The following is a 24,677-nucleotide window of genomic DNA, read 5'->3' on the forward strand; positions in this document are numbered from 1 at the left end:
TAATTCATTCATATAAGGCAGAGGTCTCCAAACTTGGCAACTTTAAGACTTGTGGACTTCAACTCCCAGAATTCTTCAGCCTTCTGGGAGTTGAAATCCACAAGTCTTAAAGTTGCCAAGTTTGGGGACCCCTGCTATAAGGGATTCCCCCCCTCAAAAAAGCTGCCTTTTGGTGGACTTATGGATTGTTTTGCAAAAATTAAAAGAAAAGAGCATTTTGCAAAAGTTTACAGATAGATAGATCTATTTATCATTATGTCTCTATCTCTTTATCATCTCTATCATTCTTTCTCTCTCATCTATATCTCTCTATCATTCTATCATTACTACCATCTATTTAATCTATCATCTATTATTATCTATCATTATGTATCTCTCTCTATCATCTATATCTATCATTCCATCATTACTATCTATCATCAATCATTCTATTATCTACATCTATCATTCTATCATTATCATTATCTCTCTCTATCTTTATAATCTATCTCTATTATTCTATCATTATTATCATTCTATCATTATCTATCATCTGAATACTTTCATTACTATCATCTATCTAATCTATCATCTCTTTATCATTAACTATCTCTAATCTCTATATATCATTCTATCATTATTATCTATCATCTATCTGTCTATCATTCTCTCTCATCTATATCTATCATCTATCATCTAATCAATTATCTCTATCATATATACCTATATCATTCTATCTATTCTCTCTCATTATCTATCTCTTTATCATCTCTATTATTCTATCATTACTATCTATCATTCTTTCATTCTATCATATATATCATTCTATCATTACTATCATCTATCTATCATGTATTATCATTCTCTCTCTCTATCATCTCTATCATCTCTATCATTACTATTATCTATCTATCATCTATCTATCCATCCATCCATCCATCCATCCATCCATCCATCATCTATCATCTATCATCTATTATCATTCTCTCTCTCCCTATCTCTATCATTACTATCATCTGTCTGTCTGTCTGTCTGTCTGTCTGTGTCTGTCTGTGTCTGTCTGTCTGTCTGTCTGTCTGTCTGTCTATCTATCTATCTATCTATCTATCTATCTATCTATCTATCTATCTATCTATCTATCATCTATTATCACTCTCTCTCCCTATCATCTCTATCATTACTATCATTCTGTCATTACTATCATCTATCTATCTATCTATCTATCTATCTATCTATCTATCTATCTATCTATCTATCTATTATAATCCTCTCTCTCTCTCTCTCTCTCTCTCTCTCTCTCTCACACACACACACACACACACACACACACACACACACAGATTTATTTGGGGAGGGGCAGAGCTGTAGACACAAACACACGCCCCCCACACGCCCCGTTGACAGAATCACTTTTAAGAAAGTTTGCAAAGGTGAGGAAGCGGCTCACCTGCGCGGCTGTCTCGCTTAGTGAAGCAGAACTGCTCCTACCTGTCGGAAGAGCGAGGCAGGAGGGGGCAGCGGAAGCGGGAGGGGAAGGAAAACACTGAACCCCCCCCCCCCCCCACATCCACCCCTTTTCCGTTGAAGCGTCTCCCGGCGCCTCTTTCCTCCCCGCGCCGGCTTTTTAAACGGACGGAAATGCAGCGGGGGGGATTCAAGGGGGTTTCGCCCGGCCGCGGCGCCGGCAACAGCTCCGGGAAGGGGGCCGGCAGGGAGGCCGCGACGGCCGAGCATGGCCACGCGATTTCTTTTTAGCCCTCGATGCGAGCATTTTCGCGGGGAGGGAAGAAAACCCGGGATGGAAGGCACGTGTGAAGGAAATGAAATATTGCAAAGTGAAAAGTAAGTTTCCCCACATTGTGTTCCAATCTCTTCCCTTTTATTTGGGTCTCCTTCTGGGGCGGGGTTGGACCAGATGACCTCCAAGCTCCCTTCCAATTCTGTTTTAATTCTGCTAATTTATTCCAGTTTTATATTGAAGCCGAAGTGCCTCTGGGAGGCTCACAGACCCGAACCACAAAGGCAACCTCCTGTCAATAAAATTAAAGAACAATTCAAGGCCATAAAGCTTTGGCCAGGATTCACTTGTAAAGTTTTGCATAGAGAGTCCTCGAGTTACAACCACAACTGAGCCCCCAAATTCATGTTGTTAAACTAGATGTTTGTTAAATGAGTTGTGCCCCATTTTACAACCTGTCTAGTCACAGTTCTTAAGTGAATCATCATCGTGGTTAAGTTAGTAACAAGGTTGTTAAAGGGAACCTGGCTTCCCCATTGACTTGGCTTGTTGGAAGAGTGATCAAAAAGGGTCGTAACTCGCTTTTTGGCAGGGCTCTGGTATCTTTGAATGGTCGCTAAATGAACCATTGTAAGTGGAGGACTACCTGTAGTACTTTTAGCCCGGGGCAAAATTGCAGGACAAAAAATAAATATTTGACCCAGGATCTTTCCTCACTTTGGAGCCTTGTTACGGTCCTTTGGGGTCATTGTACTGGTCAGACAGTCTATAGTTGGTTTAGGAATGAGAGCTGCCCCCTTAAGAGAATGCTTCATGGGAAATGTAGTTCATGCCTCTTGGGAGATGTAGTTCATGTCACGTGGTCACAACTGTAATCCTGATTGGTCACTGACCACTCTGGTTGGGCTGGGGGGAGTTTTTGGGCATTCTTACCTGGACCCCAGCATCGTGCTGGAGTTTTCCTTTGCTATAACGCTATAGGATGAAGATAACCATCTTTTCACACTATTGAGGCAAATTGGACATTTGATGAATCTCAACATAACTGTGAGTTATACTTTGAGATGCCTAATAAAATCCAATAAACTAACTTTGCATGGAAGCCTTTGTAGTGTTTAACTGCGGTCCCAGAAGCTTGGGGACATGAAAGTGAAAAGATGCTCTTCATCACATAGCATTTTAGCAAAGGCAGCAGCTCTCATTCCTAACTACAGCATATACTGTATGACCAGCACAGCCATTCTTAATTCTGATTGTTGGGGGGCAGGTCCAAAGAACGCTCCCCCCCAGGTGTTTTTTTCCTGTATATGGTTTAATTTAGTTTAATTTAATTTAGTTTATTGATTAGCCCATGGGCCATATCAAAGGGCAGAGTTCCAAACACAAATGGTTACTAAAATCTGATTTATAAAAAAAAAAAAAACAATTTAAAATGGGATTGGAATCAAACACAATTTAAAATGAGATTGAAATAAAATACAATCCCCACCCTTGCTGGGAATGTTGGAAGCCGCCTCTTCCAGACTCCTGAAACAAATCAAGTCGGCAATCGAAAGAAAATATTGGGAGGGGGCTTTTTAAAAAGGGTTTGAAGCAGTAAACAAATCTTCTGAAAAATGGATGGATGGATGGAAAAAACCCCAGGACTAAAGGGCATCCTTCAAATTCACTCTTTTTTTTTTTTTAGTCGATGCAGTTCCAGGTCTTACTGACAGTGGCTGATGGGAGTTGGAGTACAGCTTAAATGTAACAAGATCCCTCTCCTCAATTTAGCATTTTTCCTTTTCCTCTCCCAAACTGCTTCTTCGTGAGGACCATGGAAATTTGCAAACTCAAACCCCGGCAAAAGCAATTGCTAAGCCACGGAGGCCTTTGAAAATGGATTAAGAAACATTTTTTTTTTTTAAAAAAAAAAGCTCGTTTAATTCTCCTTTAAAAATCAAATTCCAGAGAGAAGAAAACCAAGGCACTTTAGAGCAATCGATGGGAATAAAAGGATTGCAGTTGGAGGCAGCATTTGGGATAATGTTCACCGCCGCTCTCTACGATCTTCAGCTGTTTCTCCAATCACCATCCTTTGCAAACCTCCACCAGGAGGCCAGGCCGGCCACCAATGCCACGAGCCACGCTGGACCATACGGCGGAAAAACGGTGCCTTTTGCCTGATGAAAAGCACATTTTTTTTTGCGGGGGGTGGGGAGGAAGGTCTGTCAAATCCGTGCGAAGGCGGCCAGTGTGGAATGTCATCTCCGTTCAAAGATTCCTTTGCATTGATTTAGAAACTCGGCAACCCAATCAAGAGACCGGAAAAACAACAATTGGAGGGATCCTCGGCGGATATTCACATTTTAAAGATTCTCCTCACAGTTTGAAGCGGAACCCTGAATTTTTGGCCAGGAAAATCTTTCTCTCCAGTGTCTCCTCCTGTCCTGGCCCTGTCGGAGTGTGGCTCCGTTGGCTGTGGAGGAAACTGGGGAAGGGCAAAGTCCGGCTGGGCACAGAGCAGGGAAGAAGTAGAACAAGGGAGAGGGAATTCAGAGGAAGACCCAGGCCCACCCCCTTCTTCATCCTAGGGCACACATGGAGGAACGGAGAAGGGAGCAAGGTGACTTGTGTGGCTTACGGGGAAGGAAAGGGCCCTGATATCTTTCATTAACGACACCTGGGAATGAGAGTTTAAAAGAGATGCATGCTGGGTAGCTGCTGGGAACAAACGTGAATTTATATTGTTTTGATTTGGTTATCTGTGTTCCTGGCATCTTCCCAACCGTGTTGAATTACTGCCATACCTTCCCGTCTGGAATTCTTGCTCCTTCCCTGCCAAACTAATTACCTCATTTTGGCTTGAGTGGACTTATAATTACAGTTTTTGTTGACCATGTTTTGGACTTGATTTGTTGTAGTCAAAGGCTGTTCCTGGGGGAGCTTTTCTCCAGCCAGAAGGTAACCAGGACATTGGGGGCAAACTTGGAGCTAATAAAGGGACTCCTACTGATTATCTGACTGTGTTGCCTTTGTGCCACGCCCCAGGGCATCACACCTCCATTTGGAGAATGGCACACTGGGAGAAAACAGAAGACGTTTCCTTTCCAAAGAAGACAACAAAGAGGGACCAGTTGCTTCAGCTCCCCAAAAGGCTGTCAGTAAGAGGATGGTGGAGGTCCCTTGCTCGCCACATCGGGGTACGGGCGAGGCGGATCTGGTGTATCAATAGACTGGTAGGCACTGATATCCTGGCTGACGCCAAACACACCTGCAAAGGTGAGATGAAAAGACATTTTAGTGGACAGGCCTCACATCCTTCCCAGTCCCTTCCCAGTTTAGTGTCGATAAATGGAGAAATTATGCCCAGTTGGGTATCCAACAGCATCACCTATAGGCCAACTTAGCTAGGTATATTTGGTTGGCCGTTTCGGTTTAGGCACCATGCAATTCTTGCAACCCCAAATGGCGTTGTGTGGGTTGCAAGGGGTGGTCTTCAGCCGGTTCGGACCGGTTCTGGAGAAATTTTGAGTCGTTTGGAGAACCGGCCAATCCCACCTCTGACTGGCCCCGCCAACCCCGTCTCTTCCCTGCCTCCCAATTCCCAGTTGATCGGCTGGGTCTCCTTGGGTTGCCCTGCACAGGAGAACGGAGCTGGAAAGCAGGTTAGTGGGGTGGGGAGGGAATGGGCTTTTGCAGGAATCTTCCCCTGCCACGCCCACCAAGCCACACCACACCCACCAAGTCATGCTCACAGAACCAGTAGTAAAAATTTTTTTGAATCCTACCACTGGTGGGTTGACTTTGTTTCGGCATGGCCCAAACCATTTCGTAGTTACAATCCATTGCACCGCTAAATTAACGAAATTTGACTCGGTGTAGTCTGAAAACATTGACTACATTGCAACAGAAGCCAAGCCAAAGGATGTGTAAATAAATAAAAACCTCCCAAGCAGGAGGCAGTCTATCTTAAGGAATCTTTTTCCCCCCTGGGTCTTTGGGACACTCGTAAGCAGGTCCGGAGAGCAACGCCCAAACTGGGCTGAATTGGTTTCAAGCTCCAGAGCTCTTATCCTATATAGTAACGGTCCCATTTTGGAGAATCTGAGAAAAATATAGCTGGAAGCAGCTCCGTGCCTGAACGGGGAGACTTCTGAATATTCTGGGATCCTTAAAGCCCAGCAGTTGTTGGCAAGGGGTGGAGAATGATGGGACTTGTAGCCCATTCCCATGGCCACCGGATCAAATTAGGCAATTTGATGCTTAGATGGACCAAAGAGGCATGGGAAAGCGTTTCTGGAGTCCCTTCCTATTTACAATTTTTCTAGGGAGCTGGAAATAGAGTGTGAGGCTGGGAAAGGAGGCCTAATCCTGCCCAGGTTTTCTGAGAGAGTGAAAAAGAATACACAAACCTTTGCACCATTATTCCCCACTTAATAACTCCTCATGCTTGAGCAAACTCAAGATTCCCACGTGTAGAAATAATAAATGCTTAAGATTTGGAATGAGGAGGCAGCTGTTCACACATCTTTGCAAAATCTAATATTTAATACGGCACATTGACAGCCTCCGTGTTACGGGACAGGTACTTAAATGAAGTCCCAGTTGTGCTCCCTTTTAGCAGAGGAAAAAAAAAAGCTGGCTTCTCGGAAGACGATTAAACTTCTGCATTCATAAAGACTTTCTTGAGGTTCAGAGGGCTTGGGCCTCCCACTAATGGCGTTTCTAGCAGCAGGGGAAGGAGATGGAGGAGAAAGAGAAGATGGGGAGAAAAGACGAAAGAAAAAGAGAAGGTGGAAGAGAAAGAGAAGGTGAAAGAGAAGATGAAGGAGAAAGAGAAGGAGAAGATGGGTAGAAAAGATGAAGGAGAAAGAGAAGACGGGGAGAAAAGACAAAAGAAAAAGAGAAGTTGGAAGAGAAAGAGAAGGTGGAAGAGAAGATGAAGGAGAAAGAGAAGGAGAAGATGGGTAGAAAAGAAGGAGAAAGGGAAGGTAAAGGAGGAGATGGAGAAGTAGACAAAGGAGAAAGAGAAGGTATGGATGAGGAAGAGAAGATGGAGGAGGAAGAGAAGAGGGAGAAGATAAAAGAAAAGAGGGAGAAAAACACAATGGAGAAGATGGAGAAAGGGAAGGTGAAGCAGAGGATGGAGAAAGAGAAGGATAAGTTGGGAAGAAAAAGATGGAGAAAGAAAAGGCGGAGAAGTTGAAGAAGAACATGGATGAGGAAGAGAAGATGGAAGAAAAGATGAAGGAGAAAGACAAGATGGAGGAGAAGATGGAGAAGGAGACAGAGAAAGAAATCAAGGAGAAGAATGAGGAGGAAGAGAAGATGGAGAAGATGACAGAAAAGGAAGAAAAGATGGAGGAGAAGGAAAACTGAAGGAGAAAGAGAAGATGAAGGCGAAAGAGAAGTGGAGAAAGTGATAAAGGAGAAGGAGGAGGAGGAAAGGAAACGATGGAGAAGATAGAGGAGGGGGAAGAGGAGGAGGCACTTTGCAAGCAGCAAGCCACAGCCCAAGGGAAACAATCAATAAATTAAAGAAAAAGTAGACTTCAAAAGCCACGCCGGAGAGGCAAAGTGTTGGAAACATTACTATCCCAGATCAACCAGCTGTCCGGTGGGCTCTCCAGCTCTGCAATGGAAGAGAAACCAAATAAAAGACCCCCCCAGAACGGGCTTGGTGCACACGACGGAAACAGGTAAAGCAGAGCAAATGAGGGCCAGTAGAAAGCTGGAATAGCAAGCACAACAGCCCACCGTTCCCAGTTGTGTGTCAGCCATGGAAGCCATATTTTACTTAGGAAGCTTCGAGGCTGGCATATTGGCACATCTGGGGAAAACCCGAATTTGAGAGTTCCAGGTGTTCCCTTCCCCAAAAGAAATGCAAAGATCCATCCCCTGCACCCATCAGTCCATCACATGGGCCAATCAAACACCCTCCCAACTGGAGACATTCCCCCCAATCACTCCTCTCCAGGTGCAGGGTGACTTGTCCTTGACCTCTAAGAAAGAATGTTGTTGAGTCTAATTTTCTACTCACTGAAAAAATCCCCCTTCCCAAATTCCCAGGGAATTATTAAGAATTATTAAGAATTTTAATAAATTCCTAAGCTCAACGGCTAAGACGCTGAGCTTGTCGATCAGAAAGGTTGGCAGTTTGGGAGGTTCGAATCCCTAGCATTGCATCACAGAGTGAGCTCCCGTTACTTGTCCCAGTGTCAACTCATAAAATAATTCTATGGTCTTTTAGAGTTGCCAATAGAAAGGGAGCAGGAAGCAGTGCGACAGCTTGCAAAACCGAAAGCGCATTCCATAAATGTTTTCAAAGATAGTAACTAGGTGACTGGAGTTTCTACCGTGCAAAATTCTAACTGGAGAACGTGATTGATGACTCTGGGCTATGGATGCGTCCCATTGGAGAATATGAATTATGATACACCCAGGGGGTGGGGGAAAACCAGGGTCAAGGGTGACAATGAATGATGTGTCTCAGAGTCGGCTACACCCAGGCAGTGCCGGACATGTTAACTCCCAGTAAATCCTTTTGAAGTTTTGGAAGTTTGGCTCAAGGTTCATGATTTAAATGGGGGTTAAGTGCCGGAATCCTGACACCCAGCTTCTGCCAACCTAGCAGTTCGAAAGCATGTAAAAAAATGCAAGTAGAAAAATAGGGACCAACTTTGGTGGGAAGGGAACAGCGACGTTCTGTGCGCCTTCGAAGTTTAGTCATGCTAGCCACATGACTACGGAGACGTCTTCGGACAGCGCTTGGTTCTTTGGGTTTGTGACGAAGATGAGTACCGCCCCCTAGAGCCGGAAACGACCAGCACGTATGTGCAAGGAAAACCTTTTCCTTTAGTAAATTCTTACTTGAATGAACTTTGTTTCCGAGTGCTGAATGGAAATGGGGAGTTTCACTGGAACGCGGACATTGCGCAGGAAAACAAACCAAGTGGACGAAACCTCCCACTCCGAGGGAGACTGGACTAGGCCCAGAACCAGGGTTAGGAGACGCGAAGGTTTCCCAGCTTACCGAGGTTCAGGGCATACTCCCCGCCCCGTTCTCTGTACATCTGGTAGGCGAAGAAGCAGGACAGGGGCTTGAGGAGGAGGCTAAAAATAGCCATGCCGGTACAGAAGCGCATGGTATCGGTCAGCACCACCAGATGGTAGTAGAGGCTGAAGTGGATGATGTCGGTCAGGATGGTCAACAGCAAACCGGTCAGGAACTAGAGAAGGAAACAACACCCAAAGAGCATCGTCAACAGAATGGAACAAGAGTTGGGAGGTCATCTAGTCCAACTCCCTGCTCAGGCAAGAAACCCTATCCCGTTTTTCAAACCAAAGGTTGTCTAATCTCTTCTGAAAAACTTCCATTCACAACTTCGGGAGGCGAGGGTTGTTCCACTTGGTTAATTATTCTCATTGCCAGGAAAAATTCTCCTTAGAAGCTTCCATCCATTGCTTCTTTTTGGAGAATAGGATGACCCCCCCTCTTCTTTGGAGGGAGGCAGCCCCTCAAATATTGGAAGACTGCCATCATGTCTCCCCTGGTCCTTCTCTTCCCTAGACTAGCCAGGCCCAGTTCCTGCAACCGTTCATGGTAGGTTTTAGCCTCCAGTCACTCCCTCTTGCTCTCTCTTTCTCTCCTTCTTTCTTTCTTTCTCTCCTTCCTTCCTTTCTTTTTCTCTCTCTCCTCCCTCACTCTTTCTCTCCCTTTTGGTTCTTTCCTTTCTTTCTCTTTCTCTTTCCTTTTCTTTCTCTCCCTCTTCCTTCAAATACTGGAAGGCTGCTCTCCTGTCTCCCCTGGTCCTTCTCTTCACTTAGACCAGCCATGCTCAGTTCCTGCAACCGTTCATTGTATGTTTTAGCCTCCAGTCCCCTCATCATCCTGGTTGCTCTTCTCTGCCCTCTTCCTAGGACAGGGGTGTCAAACTCTATTGAGGGCCACATCAGGGTTGTGTTTGACCTCAGAGGGGTGGGCTGGGTTGTGTGTGGCCAGCTCGATGTGTCACTCGTGTCGGGGACACCTGTGGTGGCCAGGACTTCCCTCAGAACCTCCCTCCCTCTCATTATAATCTTCCTGCCTGTCTGTCTGCCTTCCCTCCCTTCCTCCTCCCTTCTCTTCTTTTTCTTTCCCTCTCTCCATTCTTCTTCCTTCCCTTCTTCCCTTCTTTTTCCTGCCTTGCCCTCTTCCCGTTCCTTGTGGTGGCCAAGTGCTAAGGCAGGACTTCCCTCAGAACCTCTCTCCCTCTCATTATAACCTTCCTTCCTTCCTTCCTTCCTTCCTTCCTTCCTTCCTTCCTTCCTTCCTTCCTTCCTTCCTTCCTTCCTTCCTTCCTTCCTTCCTTCTTTCTTCCTTCCTTCCCCCTCTTCCCTTCTTTTTCTTTGTCCTTCCTCTTTCCTGCCCCTTTCTTGGAAGCTCAAATGCAAAGGGGGAACCATTTCTCCTTTGGTTTGGTTTGGTTTTTAGTTTGGCTTTGCTAGCCCTCTGCCAGCGAAAACGGAGCTCATGGGGTGGTGATGGTTAGGGTTAGGGTTAGGAGGCCGTTGTGGCCGAAAACAGAGCCCGGGAGGACAGCATGTGACCTTCTCAAGCTTCGTTGAGGCACCACGGGCCAGTCTTCGCCATTTCTGGGGCTGCCCCACAGGCCAGATCTAAGCACCCCGTGGGCCATTTGACACCCCTGTCCTAGAGTCTCAATATCTTTTTTATATCATGGTGACCAAACCTGGATGCTGTTGTGGTTCGCCGGCAGCCTGTGCAGACGGCAGCAAAGTCGGACAGTGGGGAAGAACAGGGACCAGTCTGGGCATCTGGGGAGGACTCAGATGAGGGTCCTGCGTCTGATGCAGAAGTGGGGCCAGGACCATCTGGGAGTTATATGCTGACTCCGGAGCCTCCAGAATCTGGCAGCAGCGAGGCAGAGGAACAAGGGGAGCCTGTTCCCAGGGTGCGTGTGTGCAGAGCTGCCAGATGGCAAGAGCAGCCAAGACAAAAGGGGGATCTCATGAGTAAGGCTTGGACGTAACTGCCCCTCCCCTAAGGTATAAAGGAAGTGCAAAGGTAGGAAAACCTTTGCAGGAAGCAACGTTGATTGGTTTGAACTCTGAAAGCTCCGTGGTGAATTTGGTCTCTGGTTTTGGAAAGACTAATTGGGACTTTAATCGTTGGCAGCACTTCAAGTCAGATAAAGGTGCGTTCTTATCGGACTTCTGAAGAACTTTGGCCAACATCCCTGGGACTAATTATAACTGGTTAAGACTCATTCCGGGCTGGAAATGACGATAATTCACAGCCGTTGAACTAAAATAAAAAGGGTTTGGGGTTTTATGTGTGTTTGTTGGTGTCTCAGGAAGCCTTGGTCAGAACGAATGCAGTATTCCAAGTGTGGTCTTACCAAGGCCTTATAAAGTGGGGTGAACCAGTAGCTAATTTTATGGCCAGTTTAGCGAATCGGTAAATCCCACCCTTGTCTGGCCCCTCCCAGGAGTCTCCATGTGGCCCCTTTTGAGCCCAGGGAAGGCTGTTTTCGCCTTCTTGGAGGCTTAGGGGAGGGCAAAAACTGTCAGAATATTCATGACCTGGCCAAGGCATGGTAACAAGGTCAGCCAATGAATAGGCATAGCAACTGTCAGTCAATGAGGCTGTTTGGAAACCGAAACTGGAAGGAACCTAGGCGTGGCTCTAAATTAATCTCTGAGCTCTGAAGCTACAAGCTTTCTGAATTGAAACTGAAACTGTTCTCTGCTGTTCTCTCTTCTGCTTGTGTTACTTTGGAAGAATCTACTATTGGTATTGTATATGTTAGTCATATTATTATGTATATAAAGAAGTTAATGAATCCTGCTGAATGAGTCATCTGTGTGTGCTTTCTGGATTGGAATTTCTGCTGCAAAATCTTACAAAACATCCACCCTGCCGTGGTGCAGGAGGCCGACTAGGCCATGCCCATCATGGCCATGCTCACCCAGCAACTGGGCAGAGAACCGGTTCCTGAAATTTTTGAAGCACCCACCTCTGGGACTAACCCCTTTATATGCCTAACCCCAACTTCTGCAAGGCTCTCTGTTCCACTCCCCCTTCAATTCTTCCAGTTGGCTACTGAATAAAAACCCAAAAATTCACCAACCATGAAGATGGCATCCACTGAATCTCGCTGCGCAATGGCCCAGACACCGAGGGCCAGTACCGTGAAGTTACTCCAGCTGTACGTGTTTGGTAACCAGAGCTCCATGCAGCCCCTGCAAGGAAGGAGAAGTCGGTTTGATCACTGCCCTGTGCCATGCCAACCTACCTCACAGGGTTTGTTATGCCCCTGTCGGAATCTGATTCAGAGGGGGAGGCTGAGCAGCTGACAGGGAGTGGGAGTGTGGCTCCGTTGACTGTGGAAGAAACTGGGGAAGGGCAAAGGCCGGCTGGGCAGAGCAGGAGAGAGGTAGAACAAGGGAGAGGGAATTCAGAGGAAGACTCAGGGACACCTCTTCATCCTAGGGCACGCAGGGTGGAACTGAGAAGGGAGCAACATGAGTTGCGTGGCTTACGGGGGAGGAAAGGGCCCTGATTCCCTTTATTAGCCCCAGCTGGGAACACAAGTGTTTAAAAAGGGAGGTTGCACACAGCAAAGTTGTTGGAAGCAAATCGTGAGTTGTCTGGTATTGTCGAGGCTTACCTGGGTTCCTGGTGTCTTCCCAACTGTGTGTGTGTGTTTTGCTGGTCTTTCAAGTCTGCAATTCCTTCTCCTGCCCTGTCCAGTTAACTACTGCAGCGTGGTTTGTGTGGATTTTTATTTTCAGTTTGTATGTACTTTGTTTTCGGACTGAATTTCCTCCACTTAAAGACTGTTCCTGGGAGAGTTTTTCTCCAGTCGAAGGTAACCTGGACATTGGGGGCAAAGTTGGAGGTATTAAAGGGACTCTTCTTACTTTATGTGACTGTGTTGCCATTGTGCCACACCCTGGGTCATCACAGGGTTGTTGCAGTGGTGGTAATTCAGCCGGTTCGCACCGGATCGCGTGAACCGGTAGCAAGGATTTGGCGTGGATCACCAAACTGATAGTAAGTTCTGGCTGGCCATGACCCTGACCCAGTCACCCCGCCCACCTGATGCTCTCTCACCCCGCCCACCTGACGTTCGCCTAAGGCAGGGGTCTCCAACCTTGGCAACTTTAAGACTCGTGGACTTCAACTCCCAGAATTCCTCAGCCAGCAAAGCTGGCTGAGGAATTCTGGGAGTTGAAGTCCACAAGTCTTAAAGTTGCCAAGGTTGGACACCCCTGGCCTAAGGTATTTCTTTTTTCCCCCCTCCCAACAATCAGCTGTACATAAGATCAGCTGTGCCTGGATTCCCCTGGTTGAGGGCCAGGAAGGCAAAAAATGGCTCAGCCCCCCCTCCCCCTTCATTTTTGGCCTTCCTGAGCCTTCTGGGAGCAAAAATGCCCCTCCGCAGTGGCTCCTCTGAGGCCCAGAAGGCCCAAAAAACTGGTTTGGGGAGGGGGGGTGGCTGCAAAAAAAAAAAAAAAGCCACACCCACCCAGTTGAATGGCCACGCCCACCAAGCCACATCCACAGAACCGGTAGTAAAAAAAAATTTAATCCCACCACTGGGTTGTTGTGAGGAAAAGTAGGAGCAGCACACAGTAGGGCAGATTGGAAAAGACTCTTGCTAAGAACAAGATAGGAAACATTCAAAAGCATTTGAAGGCCGTGTATAAATTATTCTAGCTGGACACCTACGAAACTCTGTGGCCGGGCTTAGTTTTTGGGGAGGAAAATAAGGGGGGAAAAATTGTGCCTTTGCCTACCAGCATCCATCGGTATTCATTTGGCTAGCGTCCTGTCAGTGTGTGAGAGAGTTGAGGGCTGTTTGGAAACTGAGAGAGTATTTGCTGTGTGAGCAAGGAGACAGCAAGGAGCCTGGGCGTGGCTTAGCTCAACTGTTCTGTACTAAAGCTGCTTGGTGCTCTGAAACTGAAACTCCTCTCCTCTGCTTGTGTTTTGCATTTGGAAGAGATTTCTTTCCAGGTGGGGAGCGGGGAGTAGAACTCCTTAGCATCAGAGCGTGTTAATAATAATAATAATATAGGAAATACTAATGCTCTGATGGTCACTTTGAAAAAATCCTTTCTTAATGAGCACCTAGAAGCCAAGTGGAACATAAGTGCCAAATTTCAAGTTTGTAGGCTTGATGGTTCTGGAGATTTTGTGATGATGTGTGAGGGGTATTTCGCTTTTATATTTATAAAGACTGGCGGGGAGGGGGAATCAAGACGCTTGGTCCGTTTCCCAAAACCACCCCTGTCTTGTTGCAAAGCTTGTTGCACATTCTCTGCCCCACACAGAGATCACTCACCATATGGTCAGCAGCCAATGAAGCAGCACAATTGCCTAAAAGTGAAACAGAAAGAATTGACTCAACACTTTTAAAAAACACCCCTTTGGATCCAACTTTTTTATATTCGTTCGCCAATATCTCTTTTCACCCAAATGATCCGTATCAATTCTAGATGTGTGGTTTTTTTTTAATAAAGGGAACCCTTTAAAAGCCCAAACTAACTCAGTTTTCGATCTGGGCTAATCTGGAGGGGCACCAGGTTGTTGACAGGGGTTGTGCAAATACACACACTCACTTACACACAGACACATGCTTGAGTGAAGCTTTACACCAGTATGACACATTTGCACTCTTCTGAAATATTCATTCCTGCGACATTCCGTCAAACTCAGTGACCCAAAAAGGTGCCCTAATTATTTCACTCATTCATTTTACGAGGAAAGAACTTACAAGCCCTAATTTTTTTTGTAATGCCGTATATAAAATTGATCTCAAGGATAATTAACTCAACAAATTATCTCGGTGATGGCGGTGAGGAATTCCTTGAAAACCAGAAAGCAGGAAGTCTGTATTTTTGACCCCACATGAGCAAGCAAGCAACAATGCCAATATTACTCATTTTTTGTAAAATAAATTTTTCGCATGTCACATGTTCCCCACAGCTGGCTTTAGGCAGTTTTTTAAAAAAACAAAATGTAACAGAATTAGTCATGCGGCGAGATTGCAGATCCAGCAAAGATGAAAACATCTGGGCAGAAACATTAAACCAAGAGAATTTTAAAAAATAACAACAATCCAGATCCAGAGCACAATTTCATTTAAGCCTGTGGCATGAATCACACTGGTTTGTATTTCCAGAATCACAAAAAAACAAACAAACAATAAATCAATATTGTGCCTTAAGATTCAGAAATAATAAACCAGTTGCACAGCTGTGTATGAGCAAATCTGGAAAATGTGAAAGCTAGAGAGAGAGATAAATCCTAAACACAGCCGCATCGTCTCTAAATAATAATAATAATATCTGGAGAAGTGAAACCATTTTTTAAAAAATCGTGCTTACTTCCTAAAATTCCATCAGGCCAGGAAAAGAGGCTTAAAAAAACACAAGTCTGTCTTTTTATGCCAATTGCCCAACCTAAATGCTGAAATTTGCTAATAGATGGTTAGGTGTTTTTTTTCCTGACGTAGCAAAGTTTTTGCATTCTTAAAAACTACTTCTGAGCAAGCTGCAAAACGACCTTCCTTAACTTCTGAACTGCTTCTACCCTACCTTAAAATCCTGATTTGTAGCCTGGAAATCAATGCTCCTAAATTCATTTCTGAAGGACTTTCAGCTTTTTTTTAGTTGTGGCTAAAATGTAGACTACGAAGATAGAAATGTGGAAAAATTGGCACGCTTCCGTGCCAACAACCTGCAGTTAATTCTCGTTCAAAAGTCCTAATTTAAAAAGGAAACGTAGTGTGATATATTTATCGTTTATTTAATCTTTGAGGAAAAAATAATAATCTTGGTTATATGAGCCAGCAAGTCTTTTTTAAAAGGGCTCTCTCACAGAATTTACACCCATAAAAAGAAGCTCAGCTAATTAAAATCCACCCAGGGTGTTTCGAACTTGATTAAAATGAAAGTGCAGTCCACATTCGACAAATTTAATTGCCCCCTTGCGGCTTCCAAAATTAAAATGGGAGCGGGAGGTCTGTTTTGTGACTTCAGGGAATGAAATAAATGTTTCATAATCCTTAATTGCGTTATCCCCATAAAAACCACAATATTTAAAAAAAAAAGCAGAGGTGGCAGCTTTTACAAACATCAAGATCGCTTTACAAACGTTCCCCATTCCAAATTGCTTAGCATCATGTTTTACGGATGTTTTTCACGCCCGTCCCACACCCTGGAGGTTCTGCCATTCTGGATTTTATTATTAGCTCGATACCCGTGCTTGGCTACGAAACTATGGGGTCAGGCTTAGTTTTGGAGGAGAAAAATAATGGGGGGGGGGATTCTGCCTCTGCCTACCAGCATCCATTGGTATTCATCTGGCTAGCGTCCTGTCAGTGTGTGAGAGAGTTGAGGGCTGTTTGGAAACTGAAACAGTATTTGCTATGTGACCAAGGAGACAGCAAGGAGCCTGGGCATGGCTTGGCTCAACCGTTTTGTACTAAAGCTGCTTGCCGCTGTGAAACTGAAACTGAAATTCCTCTCCTCTGCTTGTGTTTTTGCATTTGGAAGAGATTTCTTTTCAGGTGGGGAGGGGGAGTAGAACTCCTTAGCACCAGAGCATGTTAATAATAATAATATAGGAAATAATAACGGCTCTGATGGCCATTTGGAAAAATCCTTTCTTAGTGAGCACCTAGAAGCCAAGAGGAACATACGTGCCAAATTTCAAGTTTGTAGGCTTTACGGTTCTGGAGATTTTGTGATGATGCGTGAGCGGTATTTCGCTTTTATATACTGTATATGCAGGTCTTGGCGTGTTCGGGTCTAATATATATCTCATATACAGTACATATCATATGTGTGTGTGTTATATATATATATATATATATATATATATATATATATATATATATATATATATATATATATATATAAATGTTCTGTCTCACTTGTAGCCACAAGTGAGAGTCCAAATGTCCCAAAGAAATAAACATGAACAAATAATACCAGAAACCACAGAGTTAACTTTTCTCTGTAATCGTCATTGGCAGCCTTCCCAGAAACTGTCTTCAAGCCGAGATAACGAGCCGCAGAGGGCTTCTTCAAAGCTACGCAGTAAATAACGAAGTTTGATCCAGACAAGGGCCGTTAACTAACACGCCTCCTTATATTCCTTGGAGGGGCGTGTTAGTCTCTCTAATTAGTCTCTGACTTGACGTTTCTTTTCAAATTATGCTTGACATCTCAACCTAAGGCCGAGTCCTTGCATCAACCCAACATTCGTCATCACTCAAGGACTCTGGTATGTTCTGTGGATCAGCTACCGACACCTGAGGCATGATTGAAGTGGAAGGTTCTGGAGAGGAGGGAGTTTCCAACACTCCCTCATCCTCCTGGCTCACGTCTGCATCTCTCATTAGAGCAGGCTCCAATTTCGGGTACTTACATGCATGGTATTCATCTTTGTTCAGGTATTTTCCCACGTCATTATAGTTGTGCTTTTAAAGTTGTAGCAACGTTTCGGCAGAATCTCATCTGCCATCATCAGGCTTGTGTATTGTGTTCATCTGTGAGTGACTCACAGTACTGTGACTTACAGACGAACACAATACAGAAGTCTGATGATGGCAGATGAGATTCTGCGTCAAACGTTGCTACAACTTTTAAAAGCACAACTATAATGACGTGGGGAAAATACCCGAACAAAGCTGAATACCATACATACATACATACATATATACATACATACATACATATATACATACATACATACATACATACATATGCTATTGCCACCCCATGTGCCAATTATTCCTTTTCCTGAATCCAGACTGTCACTCATGCCTCAATCGCCTCATAACTTGATTACTGCAACACACTCTACCTGGGGCTGCCCTTGAAGACCATCTGACGGCTTCACCCGGTCCAGACTGCAGCAGTACAAGTGGCCCCCTGCCCTCTGGAATGAGGGTACCCTGATGATGGGAATGACTCCCGGCGAGCCAAGGGTGGGTTGCTGGTTGTGTTTGTATACCTTTTTCCTCTCTGAGTGTGTTGTTCACTAGATTCACAATCCTGTTTACTGCTATAGTGTAGCCTCAGTTTTTGATAGTATACTGGTTTTGTAGTTATGCTGCAAGTAATCTAGGTTTGGTTTGAGGAAGGAAGGAAGGAAGGAAGGAAGGAAGGAAGGAAGGAAGGAAGGAAGGAAGGAAGGAAGGAAGGAAGGAAGGAAGGAAGGAAGGAGTGGTAGTACTTTATTGTCATTGCACTTTGTACAATGAAATTAAATGCCATCTTCAGTGTAGGTAGGTAGGTAGGAAGGAAGGAAGGAAGGAAGGAAGGGATATGATGGATGAGTGAAAGGAAGGAAGGAATGTGATGGATGAGTGAAAGGAAGGAAGGGATATGATGGATGGATGGAAGGAAGGAAGAAGAGGGAGGAACGAGAGGGAGGGAGGAAAGAAAAAATGAAGGAAGGAAGGAGTGACAGTACTTTATTGTCATTGCACTTCGTACAATGAAATTAAATGCCATCTTCAGTGTAGGAAGGAGGGAAGGAAGGGATATGATGGATGAGTGAAAGGAAGTAAGGGATGTGATGGATGGATGAGTGAAGAAGAAAGGAAGGGATATGATGGATGGATAGGTGAGAGGAAGGGATAGGATGGATGGACAGGTGGAAGGAAGGAAGAAAGGGTGGATGGAAGGAAGGAAGGAGAGGGAGGAAGGAAAGAAAGAAAAAAGAAGGAAGAAGGGAGGGAGGGAAGGGATATGATAGATAGATGGGTGGAAGGAAGAAGGAGGAAGGAAACTATAGGATGGATGGAAGGAAAGAGAGGGAGGAAGGAAAGAAAGAAAAAGAAAACGGAAGGACGGAAGATTTGAAGATTTGCCTTCAAAGCAAATCTTTACAGAAGTGCCAAGACACTGATCACAACCCTGGAGACCCGCTTTTCCAAACCATCAACGTGCACAAACAAAATTTAAACCAGGAAGTAAGAGCATCACACACACACACATACACACACACACACACACACAAAAACATGCATGCCAAGAATGAGGAAATTTGGGCAATGCTCAGGGAGGGAATCATCCCTCTGACTCTTGGGTCCAAGACAGGTAGAAGGGTGTGTGTGTGTTTTTTTCCACTGCCCGCTTTGCGTTTCCCTTGCGTTTTGGCGTCACGCCTTACTAGTGTGGCATCTGACCCCACACACTTGAAAATAAATGACTCAAGTGCATATTTCCACACACCGGGAAGAAACGGCCCGGCCTGGGTGGGTGGGGAACTCTGTCATTCGCTATCATTTTAGAGACAATTGTGAAATTTTGCCAGATGCTCCGATGGGCTGCTGAGTTTCTTCAAGGCCCGTTTCTGGCACAGTGTTCTGACCCAAACCTTGATCCAAGGAAACAAACACGAAACAGAGGTAACAGCAAAACCTTTTAATGATTCTTTACGAATTCCGTCCCTTCCCGGTTAAAAGGCGGTTTCAAATTAAGTGTCTCTGATAAGAACGAGCCTTGCCAAGGTGGTGCAAGGCTGCCCAGAACACTAGACGAAGTTGCCAATAAATATTTCAAACACAAAGAGTCTCCAAGATATTCCAAACATCCACAAGGCTTGAGTGCAAAAACTTCTTTGCTTCCTGCAAAGAGCTCCAGTTTCTCAGCTGGCTTTTATCCCTTAAGGGAGGGGCCATCACCTTGCAGCCTTACTCCCGAGTCGCCTGTGCTGCTGCAGCTGCCCTTTCCTTCGAGCAGCCCTGCGCGCATGGGCATTGAGCACAGGCTCCTCGGGGACCTCTTCCTCACTGCTGCCAGCCTCCACAATCTCCACTCCCTGATGGTCCTGGTCCCATCCCTGCATCACACGCAGGCCCCTCATCTGAGTCCTCGCTCTCCAAGACCTCAGCCGTCCACACCTGCTGCCGGCGAACCACAACACACAGCTTCTAGTCTAAGCCAAACCAAGCAGAAACAAAACTCCATTGGCCCTTGCACCATAGCCTTCAAAACAATTTCAAAGTAGACTGCCTCTGAACAAGGAGGCTCTGTTAGCGCCTATCCCCCAAAGGTGCTTTTTCAAAAGGCGTTTTGAAACTTGAAGGCGTTTTGCTTCGCACCCGAGAAGCTTCTTCGGTTCTGACTGAGGTTCGCTCAGTTCAGTTGAGTCAGAACCGAGGAAGCTCCTTGGAGAAGAAGCTAAATGTTTTCAAAGGGGAAAAAAACAAAAAACAAGAAAGTCCAATTGCCTTTGGGCCAAGTTCTTTTTTAAAAATTTTTTTATTGAAAATAAACATTAAAAATATTGAATGTGGTCTTTGACATATATTTCAGTCAAAACATTTTACATTAGAAAAGATCAAAAGGTATAAACACACACACACACACTTAAGCTTTGTACCATTTTAGTTCTTATTCTTATACCTCAGGTCTAAGGGCTCTCACCTCATTTCTATTTCATCTTAAATTCTTATCTGTGAACTCCCTTTCATGTCCCTCCAATAATAGAATTGGCTCCATATTTTATAATATTCTGATTTATCTTGTTCTTTCAATTCTAGTGTCAACCTATCCATTTCGGCGCACTGAAAAAAATCTTATCAATCATAGCATTTTCACTTGGGATTTCATTTGCTTTCCAATTTTGGGCAAATAACATTCTTGTTGCCTTGGTTACGTGTATAATTTAATAGGTATCAGCTTTGCTAAAATTCTGTTCCTTTATTGTCTTTGGGATGAATTCTATCAATCTGCTTTTATTTCCAGGACCAAACGGATCCTGGACCTCAAAGTTTATTATTAACCTATTTAGCAGCACCCCAATATTTATTATTAGCCTTTGGGTCTTCTCTAAATTATCTACAGACCACAAAATCCAATTAAAGTTTTTAAAAGTTTTTTTTTTAATTAAAAAAAATGTGTTTCAAAATCTCTGCCGATCAGTTGCTAGCTTCTCTTGGGCTCTTCGTTTGCAGAGTGTTAATTAACAGCCAGGCCAAGCAGAGAATTAAGGCATCAAATTATCTCCCCTCCTCAAAAAAATACATTATAAAGTTAATCATTGTTAGTCTGTTAAGCTCAGCCTGTGCCTCAACTCCAGGACTACCTAGAGAAAAAGCAAATGTAACTTCTCACTAACAAAGAGACTTATTTTATTCAAAGGCACACAAACTGGTTTTTTTTTTTCCTCCAAGGTTTTTGTGATTCCGGAAAGACAATGTAACAACATCACAACCCTGGAATCTCTGGGAAAACAGATTGTTCTTCTGTTTGTGGCGCAGCCTCCCTGCACTTAGAAAGTTAACCCATCAAGATTTGGGCTTTCTATGGACAGGACAAAATTCAGCTCCTTAGGAAGAAATTGTGGGACACCCAAAGTAGGGAGAGAAGATTGACACCCCCGTTTCTCAAGATTGACAGCTTTGAAAAAAGGGGGGGGGAATGGACTTCAACTCCCAGAATCCCCCAGCTCTAGGGAATTCTGGGTGTTGAAGTCCCCACTTCTTCAAGCGGCCAAAAAAGGATGAGAAACGATGTTTAGAGCCACAGTTTGGAGCGCACAAAAGTTTGTTTTTGGCCACGATGAGTGCAAACCATCATTTGGACGTGATGCAAAGCAGTTTATTCCCTTCCTAACTGGGAAACTGCCCTGACACACCTGTGCTACACCAGAAGCCCTGTGCAAAAGCACACACAAGAAGGTTGTCCCTTGGAGATAGTGCAAGAGAGATCTCCCTCCCTCTCTTTTTCTCTCTCCCCCTCCCTCTCTCCCTCTTTCCCTGCCTCTCTCCTTCTCCCTCTCTCCCGCTTTCCCTGCCTCTCTCCTTCTCCCCCTCCCCCTCTTTCTTCCTCTCCCTCCCCCTCTCCCCCCTCTCCCACTTTCTCTCTTCCTCTCTCCCCCTTTCCCACTTTCTCCCTCTCTCCCTTCCCCCCTCGCTTTTCCTCTCTCCCCCACCCTCTCTCCCTTTCCCTGCCTCTCTCCTTCTTCCGCTCTCCCTCTTTCTCCCTCTCCCTCCCCTCTCTCCCCTCTTCCCTTTCTCTCTCTCTCCCTCCCTCCCCATCCTCACTACCCACCCCCTCTCCCCCTCTCCTCTTTCTCTCTCTTCCTCTCTCCCCTTTCCCTCTTTCTCCCTCTCTCCCTTCCCCCTCTCTCTCTTTCCCTGCCTCTCTCCTTCTCCCCTCTCCCTTTCTCCCCCCTCCCCCTCTCCCTCTTTCTCTCTCTTCCTCTCTCCCCTTTCCCTCTTTCTCCCTCTCTCCCTTCCCCCTCTCTCCCTCTTTCCCTGCCTCTCTCCTTCTCCCCCTCTCCCTTTCTCCCCTCCCTCTCCCTCTTTCTCTCTCTTCCTCTCTCCCCCTTTCCCTCTTTCTCCCTCTCTCCCTTCCCCCCTCTCTCCCTCTTCCCCTGCCTCTCTCCTTCTCCCCCTCTCCCTTTCTCCCCCTCCCTCTCCCCTTTCCCTCTTTCTCCCTCTCTCCCTTCCCCCTCCCCTCCTCCCCCTCTCTCCCTCCTCCAATTTTCACACACAAACACACAAGTTCCTCCACTCAGTTCCCCCCTCACCCTCCATCGCGCACACACATCGCTTCCTGCAGTTGTGTGCCTGGGATCTGCTGCGGGGCACGTGCCAGGAAACTCATGGCTTGGGAGGCCGCCCACGGGTGACCCTGGACTCATTCCCCAGGCTGCTTTCCCCACAGCTCAGGAGGGAGCCGGAGGGCCTACCTGGCAGGGGTGTGTGTGTGTGTGTGTCAGGAGGATGGACACACCTCCCACCAAAGCCACCTGCAACCCGCAACCGCCAAGCCAAGGCTCGTTTGCCTGGGGACTTTGCAAGTCACATCCCTCTTTTGCACGCCTGGTGTGTGTGTGTGTGTGTGTGTGTGTGTGTGTGTTCCGCTTTCTTGGCCGCGGCTCTCGACGCCCCTTCTCCCCCCCACCCGGCTGACTTGGCAAACCCGGCGCCCCGCGCCCCTCCCCACGTTTGGCAACCCCCAAGGCTCTGGGGACCGCGGGGAGGGGGAACCCACCCACCCGCCCACCTTCCGCGTTCCTCCGACCCGCGACCCCCCCGCAAGCTCCGATCCCCTCTCCTGCCCCAAGGGGATTGGCGCTTCCTCCGCACCTGAAACGGAACGGGGTTCCCCCCGCTTGAGCAGGGGGTTGGCCTAGAGGACCTCCAAGGTCCCTTCCCACTCTGCTTTATTCTGTGTCCCTGGCCAGGCTCAGCCTGGACTTTTACCTTCAGGTTAACGGCGGGGATCTCCATACCGATGGAGCCTCTGCAGCTACCGCCGCCTTCCCTGCTTCCTCTTCTCCTTTCCCGGCCGCCCCGCCCCCGCCCGCCTGCCTCCTTCCCTCCTCCTCCTCCTCCTCCTCCTCCTCCGGGAAGGGCAGCCTCAAAGTCCGGCCCGCCTGCAAAGCGGAGCCACTCCGGAGCGACGCGTTCCCGAAGCGGCGAGCCTCTGAGCTTGTGCAGAGGGCTCTATCCCCACTCTCATTCCCTCTCCCTCCCTCTTTCTCTCCCTCCTTGTCTCTCCCTCCCTCTATCCCTCTTGCCCTCCCTCTCCCTCCTTCCCTCTCTCCCTCCCTCTTTCTCTCCCTCCTTCTTTTTCTCTCCCTCCCTCCCTCTTTCCTTCCCTCCCTCTCTTCTTCCCTCTCCCCCTTCCCTCTTTCCCTCCTTCCCTCTCCCTCCTCATTCCCTCCCTCTACTCCCTCCCTCTTTCCTTCCCTCCCTCTCTCCTTCCCTCTCCCCCTTTCCTCTCTCCCTCCTTCCCTCTCTCCCTCCCTCATTCCCTCCCTCTCCTCCCTCCCTCTTTCTCTCCCTCCCTCTCCCTCCTCATTCCCTCCCTCTCCTCCCTCCCTCTCTCCTTCCCTCTCCCCTTTCCTCTCTCTCCTCCTTCCCTCTCTCGCTCCCTCATTCCCTCCCTCTCCTCCCTCCCTCTTTCCCTCCCTCCCTCTTTCCCTCCCTCCCTCTCCCTCCTCATTCCCTCCTCTCCTCCCTCCCTCTTTCCTTCCCTCCCTCTCTCCTTCCTTCTCCCCCTCCCTCTCCCTCCTTCCCTCTCTCCCTCCCATTCCCTCCCTGTCCTCCCTCCCTCTTTCTCTCCCTCCCTCCGTCTTTCTCTCCCTCCTTCTCCCTCCTCATTCCCTCCCTCTCCTCCCTCCCTCTTTCTCTCCCTCTCTCCCTCCTTCCTTTTCTCTCCCTCCCTCCCTCTTTTCTTCCCTCCTTCTCCCTCCTTCTCCCTCCCTCATTCCCTCCCTCCCTCTCCTCCCTTTCTCTCCCTCTCCCTTCTTCCCCCCCTCTCCTTCCCTCTCCCCTCCTTTCCTCTCTCCCTCCTTCCCTCCTTCCTTTTCTCTCCCTCCCCCCTCCTCTCTCCCTCCCCCTCTCTTTCCCCCTCCCTCCATCCCTTCCTGGGAATCAGCCATTTTCAGATAGTAACATTGAGATGAATAACATTGTTAAATAACCATGGCCCATTCATTGTAGCGACAATTGTATTGGTTATACCAAGTCCTAATTGTAGTGCTTAAGAATATTTACAATATATTTTTATTTATATACAAAATATTTATTTCTTATATTTACAAAATTTATTTTTTTATATTTATGTATATTTACAAAAAATATATTTACATATTATATTTATATTTAATGTATTATTGTTATATTTATATTTACAAGCTTTTTATATTTATATATTTATATTTATTTATATTTACAAATATTATTTATATTTACAGAGTACTTTTATTTACAAAATATTTTTATATTTACAAAATTTATTTATATTTACAAAAATATTTACATATTATATTTATATTTTTACATATTGTTATATTTATATTTACAAGCTTTTTTGTATTTATATTATTATATTTATATTTACAAAAAAAGTTATATTTATATTTACATATTATATTTATATTTATGTATTATTGTTATGTTTATATTTATATTTACAATTTTTTATATTT

At 45.9% G+C, this 24,677-nt stretch overlaps 1 protein-coding gene across 2 annotated transcripts in view; it reads right to left on the reverse strand.

Moving 5' to 3' along the window:
- Positions 1-23,050, reverse strand: part of AGTRAP (angiotensin II receptor associated protein) — a 65,016-nt gene extending 41,966 nt beyond the window's left edge. The window contains exons 1-5 of one of the 2 annotated variants that reach the window (XR_015745523.1): positions 22,945-23,050; positions 14,053-14,087; positions 11,833-11,944; positions 8,733-8,928; positions 4,758-4,970 (exon numbers count right to left, since the gene is read on the reverse strand). Coding sequence is in view for 1 of the 2 variants with exons in the window: in XM_087944821.1 (XP_087800947.1) it covers positions 4,858-4,970; positions 8,733-8,928; positions 11,833-11,944; positions 14,053-14,087; positions 22,945-22,971 (483 nt within the window). In the remaining variant the exon portion in view is untranslated. Of the gene's footprint in view, positions 1-3,610; positions 4,971-8,732; positions 8,929-11,832; positions 11,945-14,052; positions 14,088-22,944 lie in introns of those variants that run through there. The other variant, XM_087944821.1, reaches the window with a different exon arrangement.
- Positions 23,051-24,677: the final 1,627 nt, after the last annotated feature.

This window comes from Notechis scutatus, chromosome 16, assembly GCF_049901735.1.
Source record: "Notechis scutatus isolate UNSWTSFEM ecotype Mainland chromosome 16, rNotScu1.2, whole genome shotgun sequence".
Lineage (NCBI taxonomy): Eukaryota > Metazoa > Chordata > Lepidosauria > Squamata > Elapidae > Notechis > Notechis scutatus.